This window comes from Onychostruthus taczanowskii, unplaced genomic scaffold (assembly GCF_017590055.1).
Source record: "Onychostruthus taczanowskii isolate IOZ18803 unplaced genomic scaffold, ASM1759005v1 scaffold3, whole genome shotgun sequence".
NCBI lineage: Eukaryota > Metazoa > Chordata > Aves > Passeriformes > Passeridae > Onychostruthus > Onychostruthus taczanowskii.
In genome coordinates, this window is record NW_024500349.1 from 5462251 (window position 1) to 5483092 (window position 20842).

Here is a 20842-nt window from a genome sequence, read left to right on the forward strand (position 1 = left end):
CAGATTTTAGGCATTTCTTCTCCACTGGTAAAACCTGAAACTATTTGAGCTCTTAAACTGTTTGCAGCTTCTGAGCTTGGTTGTGGTGCCAGCTTTGTATAGATAAATATGGAACTTGTGGCATTTTCAAAAGCCATTTGGAATAGCTCTTCAGTATAAGCACTTTAAGCAGAGATTAAACACGTTATTTGGGTTTTCTGCCTAAAGAAAAAAAATCACTTGAAAAATTGGCAGAAGTACCAGTTTCTTCAAATGACAAAGTTCTCTTCCCCAAACTGAGTCTGGCAATTGGCAGCTCTGTACAAAGACAATTTTTTTTTCTCTCTCCCCTCCCCTACTCCTTGATTTCAAAATAACCTTCAAGGTAAAAAGAGCAGTCCACAGCACCATAAAAAAAGAAACTGATTAAAATGTTGCTTGAACAGAATGCACTTTAACTAACTTGCATCAGATAAAACGCTACCACATTCCTACAGAAGAAATCACTGTATTACAGGAAACTGGACACATACATTCCTCAAGGAATTTCCTATTCAGAAGTCCTACTGAAGAAACTAAACAACAATACAAATGAAGAGCTTTATTAAAATCACTCGGAATATCCTATGAAATTTAATATCGTATAATATAAGTGCAAACTCCCCTATATTAACAGGATGTGACACAAGTGAAGAGAGGACATTAATATACATATAAATAGAAAAGCTAAAATATGTTTGACAGTGATACATGAAATGGCTACATAAATGTGACCACAGTTAGGAGCATATGTAATTTTGTTTCCCTCTAGAACTATCTTCTAAAGCGTTATACATAGTAAATTGCATTTAATTCTAATCTCTGCTTTCTTATACATAATAAGAGATATGTAGAAATATTGTAGGCACAAGCAAAAACAATGCAACGGATGTAAAACAGAGGCAGAAGCCAGGCACTTATTTGTTCTTGGCTGCCAGAGGTTTACGGCTGATCTTCTTTGACTTGTCATTGTTTTTCTTTGGAGGTTCAGGGTTCGCCTGCATGTGTCTGCCATAAAGACTGTAAGGAAAGGAGAAAAAAAAATTGTGATACAATCATTAAACACAGACTTTTACTCTGCAGGACATTAAACAAAGCATCTAGTTACTAAGAAAAAAAAGGTCTTTATTTTGTCTCAACACACTGAATTTTCTATTAGCTCTCAAGCTGCAGTCATTAACATTTGGTTTTTTGTGACTTTTCAGGGGAGTAACATCAGGGAAGAGCAGGCTTTTGGAGCAGTGAAGGAGCAATCAGTTTTGCCTTCAGAAACTAGCAACCTTTATTCTGCAGTTATGGGATTAAGGCTCGAAAGGCTGCACGGATGTGTATTCAAGTAGACAATGACAAAAATTGGGTTGAACTGGAGAGATAGAGTGCCTGCTTAGAGCAAAGTGAGCATCATCTCTAACCAGAAAACCCAGGGGCTTGATAATGTGACAGAGAGCAATGGTGTCACAGCTGCCTTTGCTGCTCACACATGATTGATAGCACTGGGACAGATACCAACACATCAATGCCACATTAGTAAGTACCACTGATTAAATGTTGACAAAGTATCCTACAATTAAGACGGCTAGCATTTACTGTGAAGCTAAATGGACTACATGGCTGAAAGGATCTTGCTAAATATCACATAGTAATTAATAGATAATTTATGAGTAATCCTGATTAGAATAAATTAAAAAGCTACCCAAAATAAACACAGCTCAAACTTAACTTCACTTATTGACATAAAGTGCTTTTTGAAGATGCGTTTTGGTTGGGGTAATTTTCTTCATAGTGGCTGGTATGGAGCTGTGGTTTGAATTTGCACTGAAAACAGTGTTGATAATGCAGGGATATTTAAGTTATTGCTGAGCAGGGCTTGCACAGAACCAAGGCCTTTTCTGCTCCTCACCCCGCCACTGAGGGGACTGGGAGTGCACAAGCTGTTGGGAAGCGATGCAGCCAGGACAGATGACCCCCACTGACTCAAGGCATATCCCAGACCATACCACACCACATCCTGCTCATCACAGAAAGCTGGGAGAAGAAGGAAGGGGGGATTTTTGGAGTGATGATGTTTGTCCTCCCAAATCACAGCTGCATATGATCTTGGATGTCTTTTCCAACCTTTGTGATTCTGTGACTCTATTCTATTTACTATTCTAATTCTATGTCAGAAGACTAAAAGCTACCACCTGATTTGAGCTTTATGTCGCTGTATCTGGAACATACTTCAACCCTGGCGTTCCTGGACTGTGGAATGGGATTAAAGCTTCTTGTAAGGTGGGGTGAAGAGGCAGAGCTTGCTTTCACCTTCTCAGCAGCTGAAGTTTTACATCATACTGCTAAGCAGGCTGCTGTCAAGGTGTACTGTAACCAAACAGCCCTGCTCAAGGAAAATACAACTGTAAACTATGACATTACTTCACCTTACTGAAATTTTATGTGTGCCATCACCTACTGTCAACAAGGGATCAGGTGGCATTTCCTGATGAAAGCAGAGAGCCCTGACCCTCTGCAGTAACTACATGCTTCATAATTTTATTTTATTTCTGAAGAGACAGAGCTCCAGCAGCACAAGGCTGCATTTTATCCAAGTACACAGTATGTGTATTAATCAAGTATACATCCTAAATAACTCCTGTTTTGGAAGGTGTTAAGTGAGTTGAGCGAGGGAGTCTATGGAAGGAGATGGTTCAGTATTATGAAAAGCTATCACAGCAGAAGAGCACAGAAGGGACATTCAAGGAGGTTGTGCCATCAGAAACTGACCCAGGACAGAAGAAGCCAGGGAACAAGCAGCATCCTGTTCTGAACGATATGCAGTGCAGCATTTGAACCACTTTCAGCAGTAGTTTTGTAACTCTCAGAAGACAGCACTAGTTAGGTAAATACAAAATTGACCTTCAAGCTGGTTTTTGGCTTTTTTGAAATCCCTATTTGGGACTTTAGACACCGATTAATAGAGACTCCAGTGATCCACTGTATCTGAACACAAAAATCCTTTGTGGATGGGAACGGAAGTCCCCTATCACTGTCCTGTGTTCCACATCCTGCTGCCCCACAGCTCCTTTGCCCTGTTACTGCTAACCCAAAGAGGCCTGAGACAGCTTAAGTGGTTGTCAAGTGTTACACACCCTCCTTTTGCTCAAGTTGGTTTAGGCTCCTCCTTTTTGCTTTGGAAACTTTATATAAGTTTCCATCTCAGGTGCTCCTTCTGGCATTCATTTTGCCTCTCATTTCCTCCTTTCTCAGAGCAAATGTTCAAGCATGTGGACTGTTAGACCTCAAAAGAAAAAGGGTGTGGTGGGAATTCTACTGACTACACAATGCTTTTGAAATGCAGAAAACCTGAATACTGACAATTTTGAATGAACTTCAGAGTGCTGGTAAAGTCTACTTGGGCAATGCCTTTTGACATGAAAAGAGGTCCAGAAGCCACATCGTGCATTAAGCAGTAAAAAACGCAACTGACTCGAGATATTTTTGGGGTTTTTTTGATATCTGCTCCTTACAATATTCAGTGCCACTTGTGCCCCAGCAATTCCCTTTGTCCCATGCAAATACTACATTAGTAGTAATAGATGTACATGAGTTGAAGGCATTCACAGCACTTTCACATTCTTGTTACCTATTTTCATGTCCAACCACTTCTATCAGCATGAGCACTGAAATTTCATCCAGCAAAGTAATTAGCGGGTTTGAAATAAGAAAATCAAATATATCTACTTAGGTTTCCTTGGCAAAATGAGAGGAGTTCCAATGCACATGGCTATCCCAACTGAAGATGAGTGCTTTACAATCTTTCATGGAGCCTGCTAGTCAAAGAGCAAGGATCAGACATATTTAGATGATACAAGCCTCTACACACGGGGTCTCCCTCTCCTGCCTGCACACATCAGATATGAGGACACATATGGTGTCACAACAATATTTAAATACAATAATGACTGTGATAATACCTCTGGGACAGAATTTGCCTTCTGTTACACTAGGGAAAAGAGAATTCAAAATTCTCAATGAACTCCTAGTACAACAGTAAACACCACTTTTATAACTCTTAGGGGAAAAAAAAGCTGCAGGGGAAAAAAAAAAAGGCAAAATAAAAACTAATGGAGCTCATCAGCACAGAGAAGTAATTATCTGACTTCCACAAGAACCTGCAACTCTTTAGTTTTAAAAGATGTGAAGTTTGCAAAAAGTCTTTAATAATTTCAGTACTTACTAGAAAGACACAGAAACAGCTGTAGCCAAGCTGTACAAACTAGGTACATGCTCTTGTTCTGCATGAACGCAGAGTCAGATGTGCTAGGCAGAGACACTCGCACATCACCCTGGGCAGCAGAGGCCAGCTGAAGACGTGCCCACAGACAGTTCTGCTGCTCAGCTCATGGATGGTGATGTGCTAGAGGATGGCACCTTGACACAGCTGTTTGCATGACTAGACCCTTAGCCAAGGCAGATTGTTGCCATAAACACACAAAAGAATTTTGACGCAGATTGTGGCTATGGTTTCAAGGCCGATTTGTGAGATAAGTGCTGATAACACATCCTAGCAGTGCCTTCCCACTAGACATTTTGAAACTTCATCTGTTCACAGCACCGGTACAGCTCTGAGCAGGACACTAGGCACAGCTTCAAGGCTAAAACCTCTGCTGAAGGACAAAATCTGGAGTGCAAACAAGTATTCGTGATGTTTGCAGTTTGATAACAGTCAGAAGCTGGTTACTATAACCACAGCTCACAAACTGCAGAACCTCTCTAGATTTAGCAGCTACAGAATTGTAGGCAGACTTCTCATTATATAAAAATTAAAGGGGAGATTATATGCAAGACTGAAAGTGCAGAAAGTCCTCAGACAGAGACTCTGAGAAGCTTTCTTTCCTTGTATATATTTTTTAAAGTATCTTTAATGAAAAAAATGTTTCTTTGTATGCAGATATAAACATGAACAAAATCTTCATGAATTTTCCACCTGCTCCACTAGAAGTAACAAACAACAGCAGCATGGCTGCTGCAGAAGCAAAAAGAACAACATCAAGTGAGAAAGATGCTCATTAAACTTCATCATTCTGTCTACTTTAATGATGCTTTTACTTAATAAAAATTCCCTAAAGTAGTTGCAAGGATATTAGGCAAGGTCTCTGGTTATGTATCAGGGGTCTAAGCTGTCACTAGCAAGCATGCAGTTCAGGAGAGGCATTCCCAAGAGGTGAGAGTGAATACAGCTTTCTTGTAATAAATTCAGAGAGAATCAATAACCACGGCTTGGCACATTACTTAAGCATTTAGGAAAGTAGGTGATCCTTCTAAATTAAACCACAAATTGCTAAATGTTGCAATTTACAGCAGAAGATCAGGCATGGAACCTTGTAACCTGAAAGCATATAGTCTTGCTACCAAAATCTCTGAACTTAAAAACAGAACCATAGTTAAAATTCTTATATTCATAAAGGCCAAAAGGGTCACTTTGAAAAACAAATTCAGCACAACTATCTCCAATTTTTCTCTCTTGTACAACAAAATGCTCACTAGCCAAGGGCTAGAGACCTTGTGTAAGCTAGGGAACTATTGCAAAGTGTTTGATGCACACATTGATTTTTTTGAGTTTAAGCATTTTGAAAGAGGATTTCAAGACTGAGCAATGAGAAATACACTGGTATTTCACTTTATGTCTGTAACAGATCTTCAGGGTGAGTATGCAGTATAAAAAGGACAACATTGTTAAATATAGTCCTGGAGAGATGCTACCTCTAGCTATGTACTGTAATCAGGGAAACAAAGGTGAAACATTCCAGCTCTGCTTGATTTTTCAAAAGGTGAAGTTCAGGATCAGGCAGATATTTACTGCTCAGACCAAGCCTCAAAGTGGATATTCACAATGACCTCGACAGAACAGTCCTAAACCCCAGCAGATGAAGCAGGAGAAAGGAAAGGCTGAATCAGTGGTGGTATCACTACAAACCCAAAGCTGAAAGAAGTGCTTGCACGACTGATACATGCTGGCTACCCTGCATTAGTTACAGTTCACATGCACTTAGAGCAACGTGCTTTTGCTATACCAGTTTTTGCATAGCTAATTGTTGCTGTGGTGTCCCCTCTGAGTGACTGACCTTTTCTACGTGGGAGCTGCTAACACGTCATCCCCTCAAACCACATATTCTTTCTCCCAGGAAAGGGACAGATACTGGGAATTAACTGGTCAGTAGTGTACCAGTGAGAGAAAAAAGTGGTGGTTAAAATTACTATGCAAGTATCATATTATATATATATATATATATATATTATATACATATATATATAATGTATATATATAAAATATGATATATAGATATCATATTATATCGGTAGTTCACTGATAATTGTGCTGTAACTCAGATGATCTCAGTGAAGAGGAACTCTGCATGGGTAAGTGAAACCAGTACCTGTTTTCCTTATAGCCGAATGGCAAACTGCAGCTTAGGATTCTTAATAAGGAAAACCAGACACGAGTGATTCATTTCATTCAGCTAATTTTTTGCCCTTTGTTTTCAAGTGCTCTGAGAGCAGATGGCAGCAGTGTCAGCGATGTCCATCATCTGAAGCTCTAGCAAGTTTCTTCAGAACCGCTCCGTTTTGGCCTGTCCCTGTGTGTGCAGCACTGGCTGGATGAAGGGCGCAGGCGCTGGCAGTGGCCTCTGGGCCACCGAACCTGCAGCTCTCAATGTGCTGTGAAACTGCTCTACTATTTTTAGGTCTGTGAACAGTGTGTCTTCCTCTATAGCCCACTGCCACTCTGGGATGCTTAATGCTTCAGACTGCGCCACATCTATACATGCCAGAGCCCAGCCCTGAGACACTCCCAAGTGTAACAACCTATGTTACTTTTCTGTTCCTTCTACTTCCCTCAATTATCTTCATAACCCAAAGTTCCTGCACACTTTGACTGTCACTATTCTTCCTGATTCCCCTTAAGTCCTGCATTTCACCTTTTAAAGAGACTTTTTGCAACACCAGAAATCCCTAATATCCTCAAATGCTTTCTTTGGTCTTCACCTCACAGGCACTCATTAGGGGAACTGATTATCTCTTCCCATCTTGGATTAGCTCTTTCTTTTTCTTAGCTAGTTTCATTTTTTTTGGAGCACAAATTAGGTAAGAAGAAGAGGATTCAGCACAGGTGGAGAGCTAAGGATTCAAGCCCATGTCTCCCAGTCAGTGGAGATCTGGCTAATGAAGCCAGTGGAGTAAAGAGCTTTTTGGGTGATCAAGTAGAAGTGTCTGCTGTGAGATGCTTAGCTGCACTGCTCTGTTAAAGATTCTCACCAGCTACAGAGGACAGTGGGTAGCTAGCTGACACGCAGACACTCATCTTCAGCTATTTTAAAATGCTAGATGGAGTCCACCCAACCACTCCCTCTATGTTCCCACTCTGCACTCTCACAAGCTGTTAGCTATCTTACATTAGAGACTCTGCTGAGTCACGCAGTCCAAAGTTGACTTACTCAGAATTCCTGCCTAAAAACACTCCAAATCTCAACAAGCAAAAAAAAGTACTCTGCCAAAACTTTCTGGAGCTCACTGTTTCAGCATCTGCGTAGAATGTGCACCCTCCAAAATAAATCCCACGTGTCTCTTACTGTCTCTTACCATTCAGTTTTCCACAGGGCTCCCTTCTGCTGGGCCCCTCTACTCCAGTGTATTTGCTGCTCTGTATACCTGAATAAAAGAAAGGCTCAACCCCTACGTGCCACATTTCCCACCCTCTACCCCTACAGGTTACTGTCAGAGACAGACTCTGACCAGAGGAACCTCTGGGCTCAGCTCAGAAATCCCAGACCTGATGTGTCAGTGAGGGGAGATTTGGGCTGAGGTAACTATGATCTACAAACACTTGTTCTACTATTGGGTGGGTAACAGATGCATAATTTTAATTCTGCCAGACACATTTGCTCTTAAAATGGTTAATTTAATCCTTGCTTCTTTGAACTCACCATCTTGCATGTTATGGGGAACTAATATATTTTTTTCCCATAAAGGAATTCCAAGTAGGTATTTCTTTAATTAATACACAGTAATAAAAGTAAGCCTCCTCCTTACTTATATTCTCTGAGGCTAGCAGCCTTTTGAAGTAAGTACTCTAAATGTGAGGCTTGATAGGGATGCACAGCTGGAAGTTCACAGAAGCCTAGCAAAAAAAAAAAAAAAAAAAGATTTCTTTTAAAGGAAAATGTAGAGGCCAAGATTTGCAAAGCTGGCTAATGACTTTGCATTCCCAACCTGAAAGATCTTACAAGAAGCATGGCTTTTGGCAGACAAAATTTTGAAAGCACAAGGAACACTAACATCTAGTTTCTGAAAGACCTGTCTCGATACCCAGGGACCCCAGCACTGAAAATCTTCAGCCATGCTACAAATCCAGAGAGACACACAAGGGGGGCCTCTATGGAACTGTCACAATGACAGAAAGGACAGGGCATGCTTATTCTTATATCTTTCAAAACAGAGACAAACAGGAATTAAGATTTCATCTAGGGAATCTATTATGCTGATAAAACAACCCCCAACTAGGCCAGTATAATGAAACAGCAGCCTGAGAGCACAAGGGAGAGAACAATTCGCTTCTGCATGTGGACAGTCCTACCAGACTACTTCAATTATGCACAATTGCTCCCCTGGGACTCAGATCTTCAAGCACATTCAGGAGGCCTGATCTCCTTTCTCATGCTCCATTTTGAATGGAGCAATGAGTTGTCCAGCCTACATGTGCAGACCAGTCCCTGAGCTCACCCCAGGCATGAAAAAACTGCATAGGCCAGAAACTGAAGATCTTAAGGGTAAGAACTCCCACAGACTGCAGTGGAATATTTTCCTACTTGTTTTCACAGATGAAATAATGCTTTCCTATTTAGGACCGGAAAAAACAATTTTACACCAGATACAGGCATCAGTTTAAACTCTGAGGACTGAGCTATCTACTAGAACAAATGGCATCCTACATCTAATTCATCAGAAGCAATCAGGAGCCACAGAAACTGAAGGGGCATGCTCAGCTTCTTTGGCAGATGCCAGCACAGGTAGCTGCAGATAAAAATGCACCACTAAGAAGGAAAAAGACAACTCAAGTGAGTAAGAAGTGTGTTCTGTTTACTGAAGTGATCTCTATCATCCCAACCCTTATCTTTATGTATTTGTAATTTATGAGCATGTGTTAGATAAATCAACAATTGCTCTATTTCCCCAAACATGTTGTTGGGACAACACTCAAGGCCATTTGCGTGATCTCAATCTAGCCCTGGACAGGCAGCAAACACAATACAGAAAACATACTGGCACACAGCACAGACATCCTCCTGGAGACAGCTGAGCACAGGATTCTTCATTCTTATGTTATTTTAATGTTGTTGTCCGTGTGGAATCCTTTGGGCTTCAGTAAAACAGTGCTCACTTTCCTTTCTGAATGCTACACTGCTGCTCAGATAAATGCCCTTACATAATCTTTATTATTGATTTATTACATGCATTTTGCTGTGTACCTAATTAACATTTAAAACCAGGAAAACAGAGGGTAAAAATAGCTAGGTGCAAGCTACGGAACTTTTTAAAAGTTATTATATATCCGGCAGGTATGTATTTTTTTTTCCAGTAACTAGACAAAGTGTATAGAAGGGACGCTGGGGAAATACTGATACAGAGAGTCTCTTTAAATTTTTTTTTTTTTTTTTAGCAAAATTGAAGTGTCTGAGTTAATCTGAGCCTGCTCTGCTGCACACTGAGGATAGCCAGTTTCACTGGTAGTAGCATGGAGAACATTTGGGAGACTGCAATTCCCACACACAGGATTTAATCAGCTGCCCTGCTCTGCTGGGCTGGCTCACACACCTCTCCCAGGGTGTCTGCCTCTGCCATCCCAACTGCCTGCAGGGCCAGCTCTCCAACAGCTCCTTAAAATAAACATGAGGATTGAACAGTGACAAGGGACACAGTGACAAGGTGGGGAACTCAACCAAACTAACCCCTCTGAATCACCACCTCTGAGACCCTCAAAGGGAAAGGAGGAAGTCCCAGTCCTGTCACACAATCCATTTGTGTGACCCAACACAAGAAACTCTGGCAGGCTGTGTGAGCTCTGCAGACCACTGTGTAAAGGGAGCACAGGATTTACTGTGGGATGCTTAGACAGAGTTTTGGGATTGAACAAGAGCATTTAAGGATTATACAGGACTTATGAGGAGACAGCAATAGAGTGGAAGTGAATGACCAAGAATGACAGAAGAGAACAAGTGCAGGGAAAAAGAGAGAGGATGAGGCAGGGAATAAATGAGGTCAACAGTGTGCAAGCGGGAGGAGGTCAGAGCACTTGACTGGCAGAACTCTGTGCCAGTCATCTTGACTTTGTCCTCCCTTAAGCCTGTTTCTAGCTGTTTTCTGTGTGAGTGCGCCCTCTGTTCTGGCAGCATGCATACATGCCCTATCAGCATGTTCAAGTTCAAGACAGATCAGCTGCTCAATAGCATGGACTGAGTCCCAAATACTGGAGTGACCAAGGGACTCTAGGATTAGCCTCCAGAAAGACTCAGGGATGTAGGCTGATGAGACTGGGTCTGGGGGCTTGATATTTGAAACATCAAGATTGGGGAGCCAGGTATCAGAGGGATCCCTGACACAGGGTTTTCCCTGAGCACTGCAGGGAAAGGTATTGAGGAATACAGTCTGGCTGTTGTTTGTCTTTTCTGTGTTTATGTGTCCATCTGTCCTCCCATCATGCTAATCTGCCCATGGCTGGCCATGTGTATATACATGTTCTGAGACCGTGGGCAGCCTTGCTACTGACAGGACAAGAGAACAGGGATGTGGAGCAGTTACTCACTGCCATCAGGGAAGGAATTTACTTGGTTCCTCCAGGACACTGGATTTAGCTGCTCAAAAGCACTACCAGGAAGAAGGTGAAAAACAGAGGAAAATCACTTTATGGCAACGCTGCAATGAAAATGTCACTTTTTGACACAAAGGGTCATATATGAAGTGCTACCTCTCAGACATTCCAATTTCACTTGGCCATATGAATTGGCTTTGTTTAACTCATGATGGATACACTTTGCAGAAAAGCTGTTCTTGGACAGTGTTTTTGAACATGCTTTAACAGGTCAATGCAGGTCTTTCCAGTTCCCAAACACAGCCCTTTCACCTACTCCCTGGCCAATGTGGGCACAAACATGCCAATTATGTCAATCTTACAGACACCTGGTAAGTTGTACTCTGAAAAATCAACATACATGCAAAGGAAAAAGGTGATTCAAAGCCAATTTCAAAATCATTGTCATCATATATGTTAAAATGCTGAAATACTGAAAGCCAAAGACTGAGTAGTTCTATATGGAAACAAAACATATCAATACAATGGATTTCCAGTTATGTAACTTTACTGTAGAAGACCAAGGATGGTCACTCAGAAACCACATAATAAAATAATACAGACTATTCACCTAATTTTCCAGACAGTTTTGAACAAAGCATCACAACCTTAATATTTGGCAAACAATCACTGGGTTTTAAGCAAATCTTTGGTAATTTTCCATGGCTTTTACTGTGCCAACAAAGCTGTTCCAGAATCTTTTCAGGAGGGACCTATGCTATGTGGCAGCCAATAATCTTTATGGCAACACTGCAATGAAAATGTCGCTTACAGTAATGAGCAGAGATCATAAGTTAAGCCCCCAGCTACCTTTCCATTATTTTTCATTAGAGTTTTTCTGGCTTTGCTATGCTTTAAAGTACTCAGGGAATTACTCCAAATTAGGCTCACTAGTCAGCTCTTCATTACTCAGACCACAGTGAAACTGAGCAATCAGCAAACTGAACCAGCTCCTGAGTAACACAAGACGGTAACATTTGCTTGAATGTTTACCATTTCTTTTTTAGTTTGCCCTCTTTCTTAAAGCTCTGTTCTGTAAAACAAACTTGCCCACAGTTGGAGGTGGTTCTAAAACAACAGGAAAATCACATCGTATTTTTTCATGCCATTAACACCTTGAGCAAAGGGTTGGGCTTCCCTTCATCAACCAGAAACAAACTGTGATATAGTTATGTCTTCTCGACAGCAGTGTTTTTCCAAGATTTGTGTTCCATAGTGCTAGATGAAGTGGGTGAGATATGAAGTCTCACTTACTATGTGAATCCTCACCCTTTGAAAAATCCCTAATTTATGGAAGATTTTTACACTGGCTTCCTCCCCACTTGCAAAGCAAGAAGCTGACCAACTTGCTGGAAAAGAGCAGTAACACTGACATCAGTTAAGTTCTGATGTCATCCAATCCACACGACTTCCCAAGTTACTTTCACTGTCTTTCAGGGCCCACAGTGTGAAAAACATAAAGCCTTTTGAAAGGTTTTCTTCTCCCCCAGTGTAATGAAATGGCAATACAGCATCAGCCTGATTTTGATTTCAACAAAATCAATACAAGTTTTGTTTCTGATTTCATTGGGTTCAAGGTTTGGCCTTTAAGGTCAATTACCCATGCAAGCTAAAAGGCAAACTGCAGATGCAGTTTGGCTCACAAACCCCAAACTATGTACACAAGCTATGAACAACATCTAGGCTGGCTATGAACAGTGGAGTGAAAATTATGCTTTCTCATCAAGTGCTAGTAATAGCTAAGGCCAATGAGTCACTCTGTGACTTTTTAATGCACACATTGACCAAAATAGTTTCTTCCCAAGGAAGGTGGGATTATGCATACTGATCTGGTTCTGTTCAACATCCTTTTGCTGTAGGTAGGCAGCACTTATCCTAAATTGTTGGTGCTTACGAATGCTCATGAGTTAAAGGAAAAAATATGGAATACAGAAAAGGACAAGAACTAGTTTACTCATCAGATATTTGCAAAAGGCACCCACAGGAACCTTCAAGCATGATGTAAAATAAACCAGTGATTCCACCTTCTTCTGGGCAAGAGGAAAAGGATCAGGCAGTTGGAAAATGCTTGCACTGAATCAGTCCAAGTGCCACAGCAACAACAAAGGCACAGAGAGCGTTACAACAGGGAGCTGAACACAATGCTGCATTGTTGGTGGACAAACTGCAGATCACCTACTTTGCATCTTCTTTGAAACATGTTGGAGAACACATTGCAGGGAAGGCAAACATGGTCCTTGGTTCTTTCTTTCTGGTTTCTCAACCAACAGGCTATTAACATGTTTTCCAGATCCCAGCCTACGCACACAAGGTAGCAAACAGGCACCCCTTACTTGTGAAAGATAAGATATTAGACTGGATTGGAATGCTGGTCAAACATTGGAACTGACTGCCCAGGGAAGTGGTAGAATCACCACCTCTAGAAGTATTCAAAATACATGTAGATGTGGTGCTCAGAGGCATGGTTTTGTGATAGACTAGCTCAATGATCTCAAAGGTCTTTTTCAACCTTTGTGATTCCGTGATTCTAATCCCAGCATTCATCTTGTAATATGGAGCAGATTTATGAGAAATGCAGGAGTGGGAATGGCAAAGTGACAAAAGATTTGTCAACAGCTCTCTGTCACTGAGAATGCACTTCATTAGCCTGTCAATTGCAGTGTCTAGGAGACACATTTATTGACAACTTACTGTCAATTGATCCAACATCTATATAAAGCTCTTCTTATGCAACGAGTTAGCTGACTCAGATGATGATGATCTATAGAGAATTAATAGATATACTAAGCCCCAAACTGCTTCAATTTCTAAACAAAATGCAACCAGAAGTGATAAAATCCCACCAATATCTCAGCAGCTAGACCATATTCAGTGCTTACAGCACATCTTAGAATGAGATTCACTGTGATACACTCAATAGCTGGAGTATGGTATGGGTATGAAGTAGAAGTCCTTATGCAAACACTGTTTTTTACTTCTACGGCCATATGTACTTGTGGGATTACTTTTTAAATACAGGGACTCTGCATTTTCTACTCCCTCAGTTTAGCATGGAAGCACTCAGAGATGTTGTATGGCAACCAAGTGCTCTGTGCAGTTGCATGCCTCAGCCTCTCACCAGGACAGGGTAATGCTGCGAATGGCTAATTGATCCTGCAGTGGCTTTAACAACTGGCAGTCACTTCACACTGTTGGCAGCATTCCTGCAGTGCACACACTCCCATCCTTTGCCTGTGTTGCTTTGTATGACCTGTTTTATCACTTCATGATAAGGCAGTGTCAAAGACAGCAGGCATAACCTATTCTGGCATCTCCATCTGGCTTTATATATCAGACTTGTGCTGCTCTGGTGGATTAGTTTCAGATCCCTGTTGGCAGATCAAAGGCAGCAATAATAACCACAAATCAATCCCTCTTTAAGGCCTAAAACATCTTCTCCCTCATAGCATGCCTCATTTCTTCGCCACTCCAGAGCCGTTATAAATACCAACTTTGCCTAGACACAACAGTTGTATGCAGATACTCAGGCCCTGGAGAATTTGGCACTGTGTTTTCACCTGCTTTTTTCTGATCTATTATGACAATCAAAATGAGCAGCATCACTAGAGAAGTGCTCATGTAGATTAAACATTTGAGTCCCCAAAAGTCAGAAAGCTGCTTGGTGCCAAAGTGAGAGCATATGCAGAAGATGGCTTGCTTCCCTTAATCTCATCTCAGGTAATGTATTTTCCAGCATTCATCAGAGCTGTATTTCCACTGAAACACCCAGCTACCTTCAGCTCACTGCTCAGTGCTCCAAGGTGACCAACGCATGTTTTTGGATACAGAAAACTTGCATCCTCAGTTGAACAACTGCACAGTGGACAGGTTGCTTTCTAATGGTATTCCCAGACAGCTTCCCCCTTGATTAGCACATGCTCTAGAAAACAGGACTCAGAAAAGGGATTCATGAGGTTCAAGATCTACACTGTTGCTCCCATAGACAGGTAACATCTGGATTCTTTCACCATGACTGTGCTTGCATTATTGAGATTGCTCTTAATTTCTTCATGTTCACCTCCTAGGATTTATCTAAAGGCAGTGGAAGTTAAAAAATTACTCAAAGACTACGTAGCAGCTCTCTGCTTGGCTATGTCTTACTACCAAAATGAGACTTTTACTACATGAGAAGTATCATTTGTTTGCATCCTCTCTGTAACACCTGCACAGGGACAAAGCTGAATTTACCATGATGTAGCTAGGCACCTCCTTGGATCTCAAATCACCCAGAGATACTGTGCCAAAAAAAAAATAATAAATCTGTGCCTTGGATCTCAATTCACCCAGAGATACTGTGCCCAGAAAAAAAGAATAAATCTGTGTCTTGGATTTTATGAAAAATGCACTTGTGTTGTGAAAGATATACCTGCATAAGCAGTGAAGACATAAACTCTCCCTCTTATCCTTCTTTAAATCTTTCCATCTTGTAAATTACAGCTTGAACTACATCTCTGAAAAGACTCCAACATCAGCTAGATCAGCAATAGTTCAATATTTCTACATTCTACTTAAAACAAAACCCAGATTTAAACAGCAAAAATGAGAGCTGCTAAAAGATCTCCTGAAATTCTTAAGAAAAAATTAATCTAAGATAAACATACACAAATCATCTGGTTCCAACATTGCACTTGTACATCTTGCAACAGCCAGAAAGACCTAGTATTTCAGGATTACCACATAAGGGCTTGAAAAATATTTTCTCCTAAAATTCTTTTGAATACTAATGTAAAGTACTTTGATCCAGATTTTTTTCAGCATTTCCTATGTTCTACTCAATTGACTGTTTACTCCTTATAATTTTTTACTATACCCATAAAACTAGAACACTGTCTCAACATACAGAAAATGTGGATAGTACATATTGCTCATAGCTGCAAAACTTCAAGAACTGTAACTACTATTTCAAGATAATTTTTAAACTATGACAAAGATGCATGCTATTGAAGAAAAATGGTGAGCCTACAAAAAGCTGCACGTGTTTGACTCAATCAAGTAAAGAGAGTATCATCTTCTCACAGTATGATTCTTCTACATGCTAGTGGAAGCAGAAAGTCAGAAGGATTAACTGAAGACCAAGAAAAAAAGACTTTCCTCTTCTTCCCTCTCCCACTACTGAGCTTAGAAAAATGTTCAAAAAAGGAAAAAAAAATGACACTGGCAGCTTCTAGGACAGTTTAATAAACCTTGGGGAAGGCCTTAGTGTTGAATTTGCCTTCCCAGTAGAACCTAAAGCACTGCTACTAAAGCAATACAATAAAGTTTATGAACTTTTCTTTACTGCTGCATAATTTATCTTTGAGAAATGGTACTATGGTGAACAACTGCTCTCTATGAATCTCTTTGGGCTTCAATGGACTGCAGGCTTTATCACAGCAAGTAAACTGGATCAAGATTGAACTCCAAACTGAAAGATATATAACATATTTTGGGATCAATGAAAAATACTTAATTCAAAGGTTAAATACTAGTATACTCAAGTATTTTTTTATGCTTCACGTCAACATCCAAACTAAAAGTCCTTTTGACATATTTTACACTGAATCTTAAACAAATTCCAGAACTGCTCATATTTCTTTCTGTTCAAGAAAATTTCCATCTTCTGTTTTATTAGTTTTCTAATAAAAAGCAAATATCTCCTTCCATTAAAAAAAAAAAAACAAACAAAAAAACCCAACCAAAGCAAAACTAAAGTCACAAATACAAAACCACACTGCAAATTCAAACTAAACATAACTAAACCTCAGTAGCCAAAGACAAAGGTATACAAACTTCACTTCTTTTCCTAGTCTAATGCTCATGGTACAGTTTTCTCAGACTACTTTCCAGCACTGTAGTTATCCTACTCTAGAAAATGTTTCTGTTTTGGGGTGCATGCTTTCTGCCAGGTCAGCAAGTTAATGTGTCTATGCAGCTCTTAGATTACCAGATTTAACATGATGAAGGCATGGGAAACCCCAGGCAGAGGAAAAAAGGAAAAGGGAAGAAAACAGATCAATCAATTTTTTAACTCAAAACTCCCCTCGCAAGTCAGATGGTGGGAATTGGAAGGTGTAACTGCACAGTGGGATGTGCATATATACTGTGGAGAAAACTTCATTGTCACTCAAAGCCCACAAGTCCGTGCAATGCTGACATAAAGAGTGGTGAGGAATGAGAACAAAGGGACAGAGACACACAAAATAATGGGCAGCCTAATTTCTTGCCAAAGACTTATAAGACAAGTCTGTAGAAAGAGCTTTGTAAGAAAACTGATTTAGCCCAGAAAAAAAACCCTGTGCTTAAGGACTGTTGACCTATTTGTAGGGTAGTTGACTACAGTAGGGTAGTTTTCATCCCCGGATATTATGATTTCTGGTCAAGTGGCATTTCTCCATACTTTTGTCTGTTACAAGATAATTTCAGGATCCTAGATTATTTGATAAATTCCAACATTTCATGGAATGTTGTAGGCAATGGAAAATGTTATATTAACTTTGATGACAGCAAGAAAATGAGAGGGAAAAGGTATATTTACACAGGATTAGGATTTGTGACCTCTTGCAGTAGTTAGCATATGCAGCTGTTTCAGCCATCCAGGTCTGGGAGCAATGGCCTATAGACCAAAGAGCCACAGAATGGCTGCCACCTTCTTTGCCAAAGTTAATGAGTCTGGCAAAGAAGAACCCCCATTTCCTCCCTTTCCTTAAAGGACTTGCAGTACAGTTTAGGAATGCTGACACCCAGAAAAAAATTGCCTCAGGGAGAGGAAAAAAGACCAAGCCAGGGGAAAGATGGAAGTGGGAAAGGACCAGCTACGAGGTCAAAAGAAGGATAAGAGACACACAAAGCTTCACGTATGGAAAAGCAACTGGCCCTGGCAAAAGAAGATAAAGCTGGTACTGCAGGAAACATGCAGGCAACTCTCATTTCAGTGAAGAAAGGGAACATGGAAGGAATGAAGGAACAGATAAGCATGCAGACCATCTGAATTCATGAAGCCCTTGTGGTTTGGGGGCTCTTGCCTGATGCAAGGAGCATACCCCCAGATGCTGTTCTCCTTATTCTATGATTTTCAGTACCATTACTTCAAGAACAAGCAGCCAGCATGAGCACACTGCAGCAGGCCATTCCCCGTTTAAACATACATGGTGCTTGGCACTTCTTCCCATCCATCACTCAGTTACATTAGCTCCATTAATGAAAAAATAAATGTTGCAAAAGGGAAGTATTAACACAGCCAATGCCACGGACATTAATTTTAAAAATGCTATTTACTTTGTATCAGAGCAGTCATACATCTTGATCAGTTCTTAGTCTCGTCCAGGTTCTGATTCCATGCTGTAGAGACAAACTCTGTCCTGACTCTCCTTCCTGCACATGATTAATTTACTTGACATCTTTAGTACTGCACCCACTTGATGGTCTTCATACATTTAGTAGAAGACAGTAATTCCTATTAAAGCAAGAATGAGTTTTTTAGTGCAAATCCTGGATAGTGACTTACTGTAAAGCATAGTCACAATACAGCTAAAACCATCTGCTTGAAGAGAGAAGACACTCGGCTCCATACACAAGTTAGCCCAAACAGCTTTGGGAGAAATGTGCAGCTCCATGAAGAGTGGGTGGCTCCTCAGTCTTGAGAGCTAAGTGCTAGGTCCAGCCAGCTGCCTACGAGTACACTCAACATCTGTCTTTGAAGATCCAAGAGCTCAGACGCAGGACCCTAGTGAAGACAACCGTGCAGGTAACACACCTTCCTAAATCTGTTCCACTAACACAAACCAACCACAATGTCAACTCCACATTTTCTCCAAATCAACACAAAAAACTACAGAGAGCACAAAATGACTGCCGAAGCACAAGGAAAAGGTCAGTCTGAATTTTTTTTTTTATTTGCCAAGAGAACTAGGCAGCCAGAGCAGGAGAGCCTGTGTAGCCTCTGGGATGTGTGGGGTGGTGATCTCAAGACACTAAGGATTTGGCAATTATCTCCACAGCAGTCCCTGTTAGAAGCAAACAAAATATTTCAATATTTTCAGGAATGGGAGAGGAACCAGAAGCAATTACTCTGTCAAGAAATGTACCTACACATAACTTGGAAATTACCTGAATATGTGAAGGCAAGCTGAGTTTATTTCCACCACATCCTCACATGTCCAAGACGTGACTTCAGTAGTTCTTAGCAGATGCCAGATGACCTCAATGCTCTCCTGCTCTGATACCACATTCGGGTCTCACTCCCCAGCAGGGTCTTTGGCAGACATTGCATGGTAAGCTAGCATTACTAAAGCCCCAGCTGATATTCTCTTCAAAACTCCTCTGTTCCCCCTTTCTTGGTCTCTATGGCAACACCCAGCATCCTGCAAACAGCACGAGCCGGCTTGGGGCTCACTCTGCACTCATTCATCTCAGATGTTTGAAGAATCTCCTCTTTTCCCTGTACAATGTTTCTAAAACCAGAGTTTTACTCCCTGCTGATGTCCCCACATCTCTGACACAGTTCCACTGCTCCATGTCACAAACCATCACAGCTGCCCCAAATGAGGTCTTACTCCAGACTAGGTAAAAGAGCCAAAATCTAACCCAAACATGTTGTCTGTCACTGGAGGCAGAGTGTGGACATTCTCTTGAAAATCCTGGTTGGTGTGAGAGCTTTGCCTTTTAAAATCTATCCTTGCTATGAAAAGGCATTAAAGATCACCTGTAGATAGCCAAAATAAAAACTGGGAGGCAAGGACAAAAGAGCAGGACTTCACTTTGACCTGCATTTTTTCCAGGTTATATGTTACTATTCCTCACTTTACACTCATTCTGTACTTATGTTAATTCTGGCCTCAGAGAATCAAGAAAGTTTCATTTAACTTGATTCTGTTCTTCTTCTTCTTTTACTATACTCTTAAGATGCTATTTCAGTAGTGGCAACTTTCAATCAGATATTCTCAGAGCCTTTCTGAACATTTTTTTTTAGATTTGGAAATTATTTTTAGGAAGAGGGGGATGAATTTATGGTGTACTTTTTATTCCTGCCAGAACAATGAAGAACAGGCCAGGAGTTCACAGCTTTAAGACGAAATAATCAACACAGAAAATAAAAACATTTTGAAGAAAGAAACTTCCTTGAAGGAATTATATTCTTTTTGCAAAAATTAGTTTAATAGTACTTCTGTTTATGTGTATGGGGGAAAAAACTACACATGCTACAATGGGAGAACTGTAACTTCTCCCAGTGCATGGAAGAAAACATTTTCTTTCAGAAGGAAAAAGTAATTTTCGTTGAGACAGTATATAATTTTCCACACACAAATGTGCTCATCCAAATCCAACCTACATGTCTCTGTACCTTATGCTCAGATTTTCCCTCACTGCGTTCAATACATTAAGTGCTACCTAACTCCCACCTCCTGAATTCAACAAAAACCTCTTTTTTCATTAAAAAAACTCCTTTGAAATAGAATGTATTCTTGTTGTTATGGCCCACAACTCAGAGGCTGAAAACAGCCATTAGTTAACAACCTACCTATTACCCTGTAAAGTGTTAACAAGTGTGCACCCCTGCTGTAAAGAAATTGCCCAAAGAAAAGGGCAGGGTAAACTCCCTGGTCCACTCTGATCTGCAGAGACAAAACGTTCCAGGTCTTTATCTCTCAAAAAGCCTTGCTCTTTTATCTCCCTAATCCACCTAACCTTTCTTAGCCAGCAAATAAAAGGATGGGCCACAGAACAGCCATGGGATCTGCATCCCTGCACGGAGTCATGAATCTTGGTCAGTGTCTGAATCCTGGGAGCTCCTCTGGAGCCACTTCACCACCCCAGGGACAGGAAGATGCTTGAGATTATGCACCACCATTGTATTTACACTGAAGGCTGCACACCCTTATACGCCTGATCTATCAAGTCTGAGTGTTTGCTGGCTACTGGATCAAA

At 40.7% G+C, this 20842-nt stretch overlaps 1 protein-coding gene across 1 annotated transcript in view; it reads right to left on the reverse strand.

Annotated features, from left to right (window-relative positions):
- Positions 1-583: 583 nt before the first annotated feature.
- The window catches only part of RSU1 (Ras suppressor protein 1), a 103222-nt gene continuing 82963 nt past the window's right edge, over positions 584-20842 (reverse strand). The window contains exon 9 of the mRNA XM_041408883.1: positions 584-1038. Coding sequence (XP_041264817.1) covers positions 936-1038 — 103 coding nt within the window. The 3' untranslated portion in view covers positions 584-935. The remainder of the gene's footprint in view (positions 1039-20842) is intronic.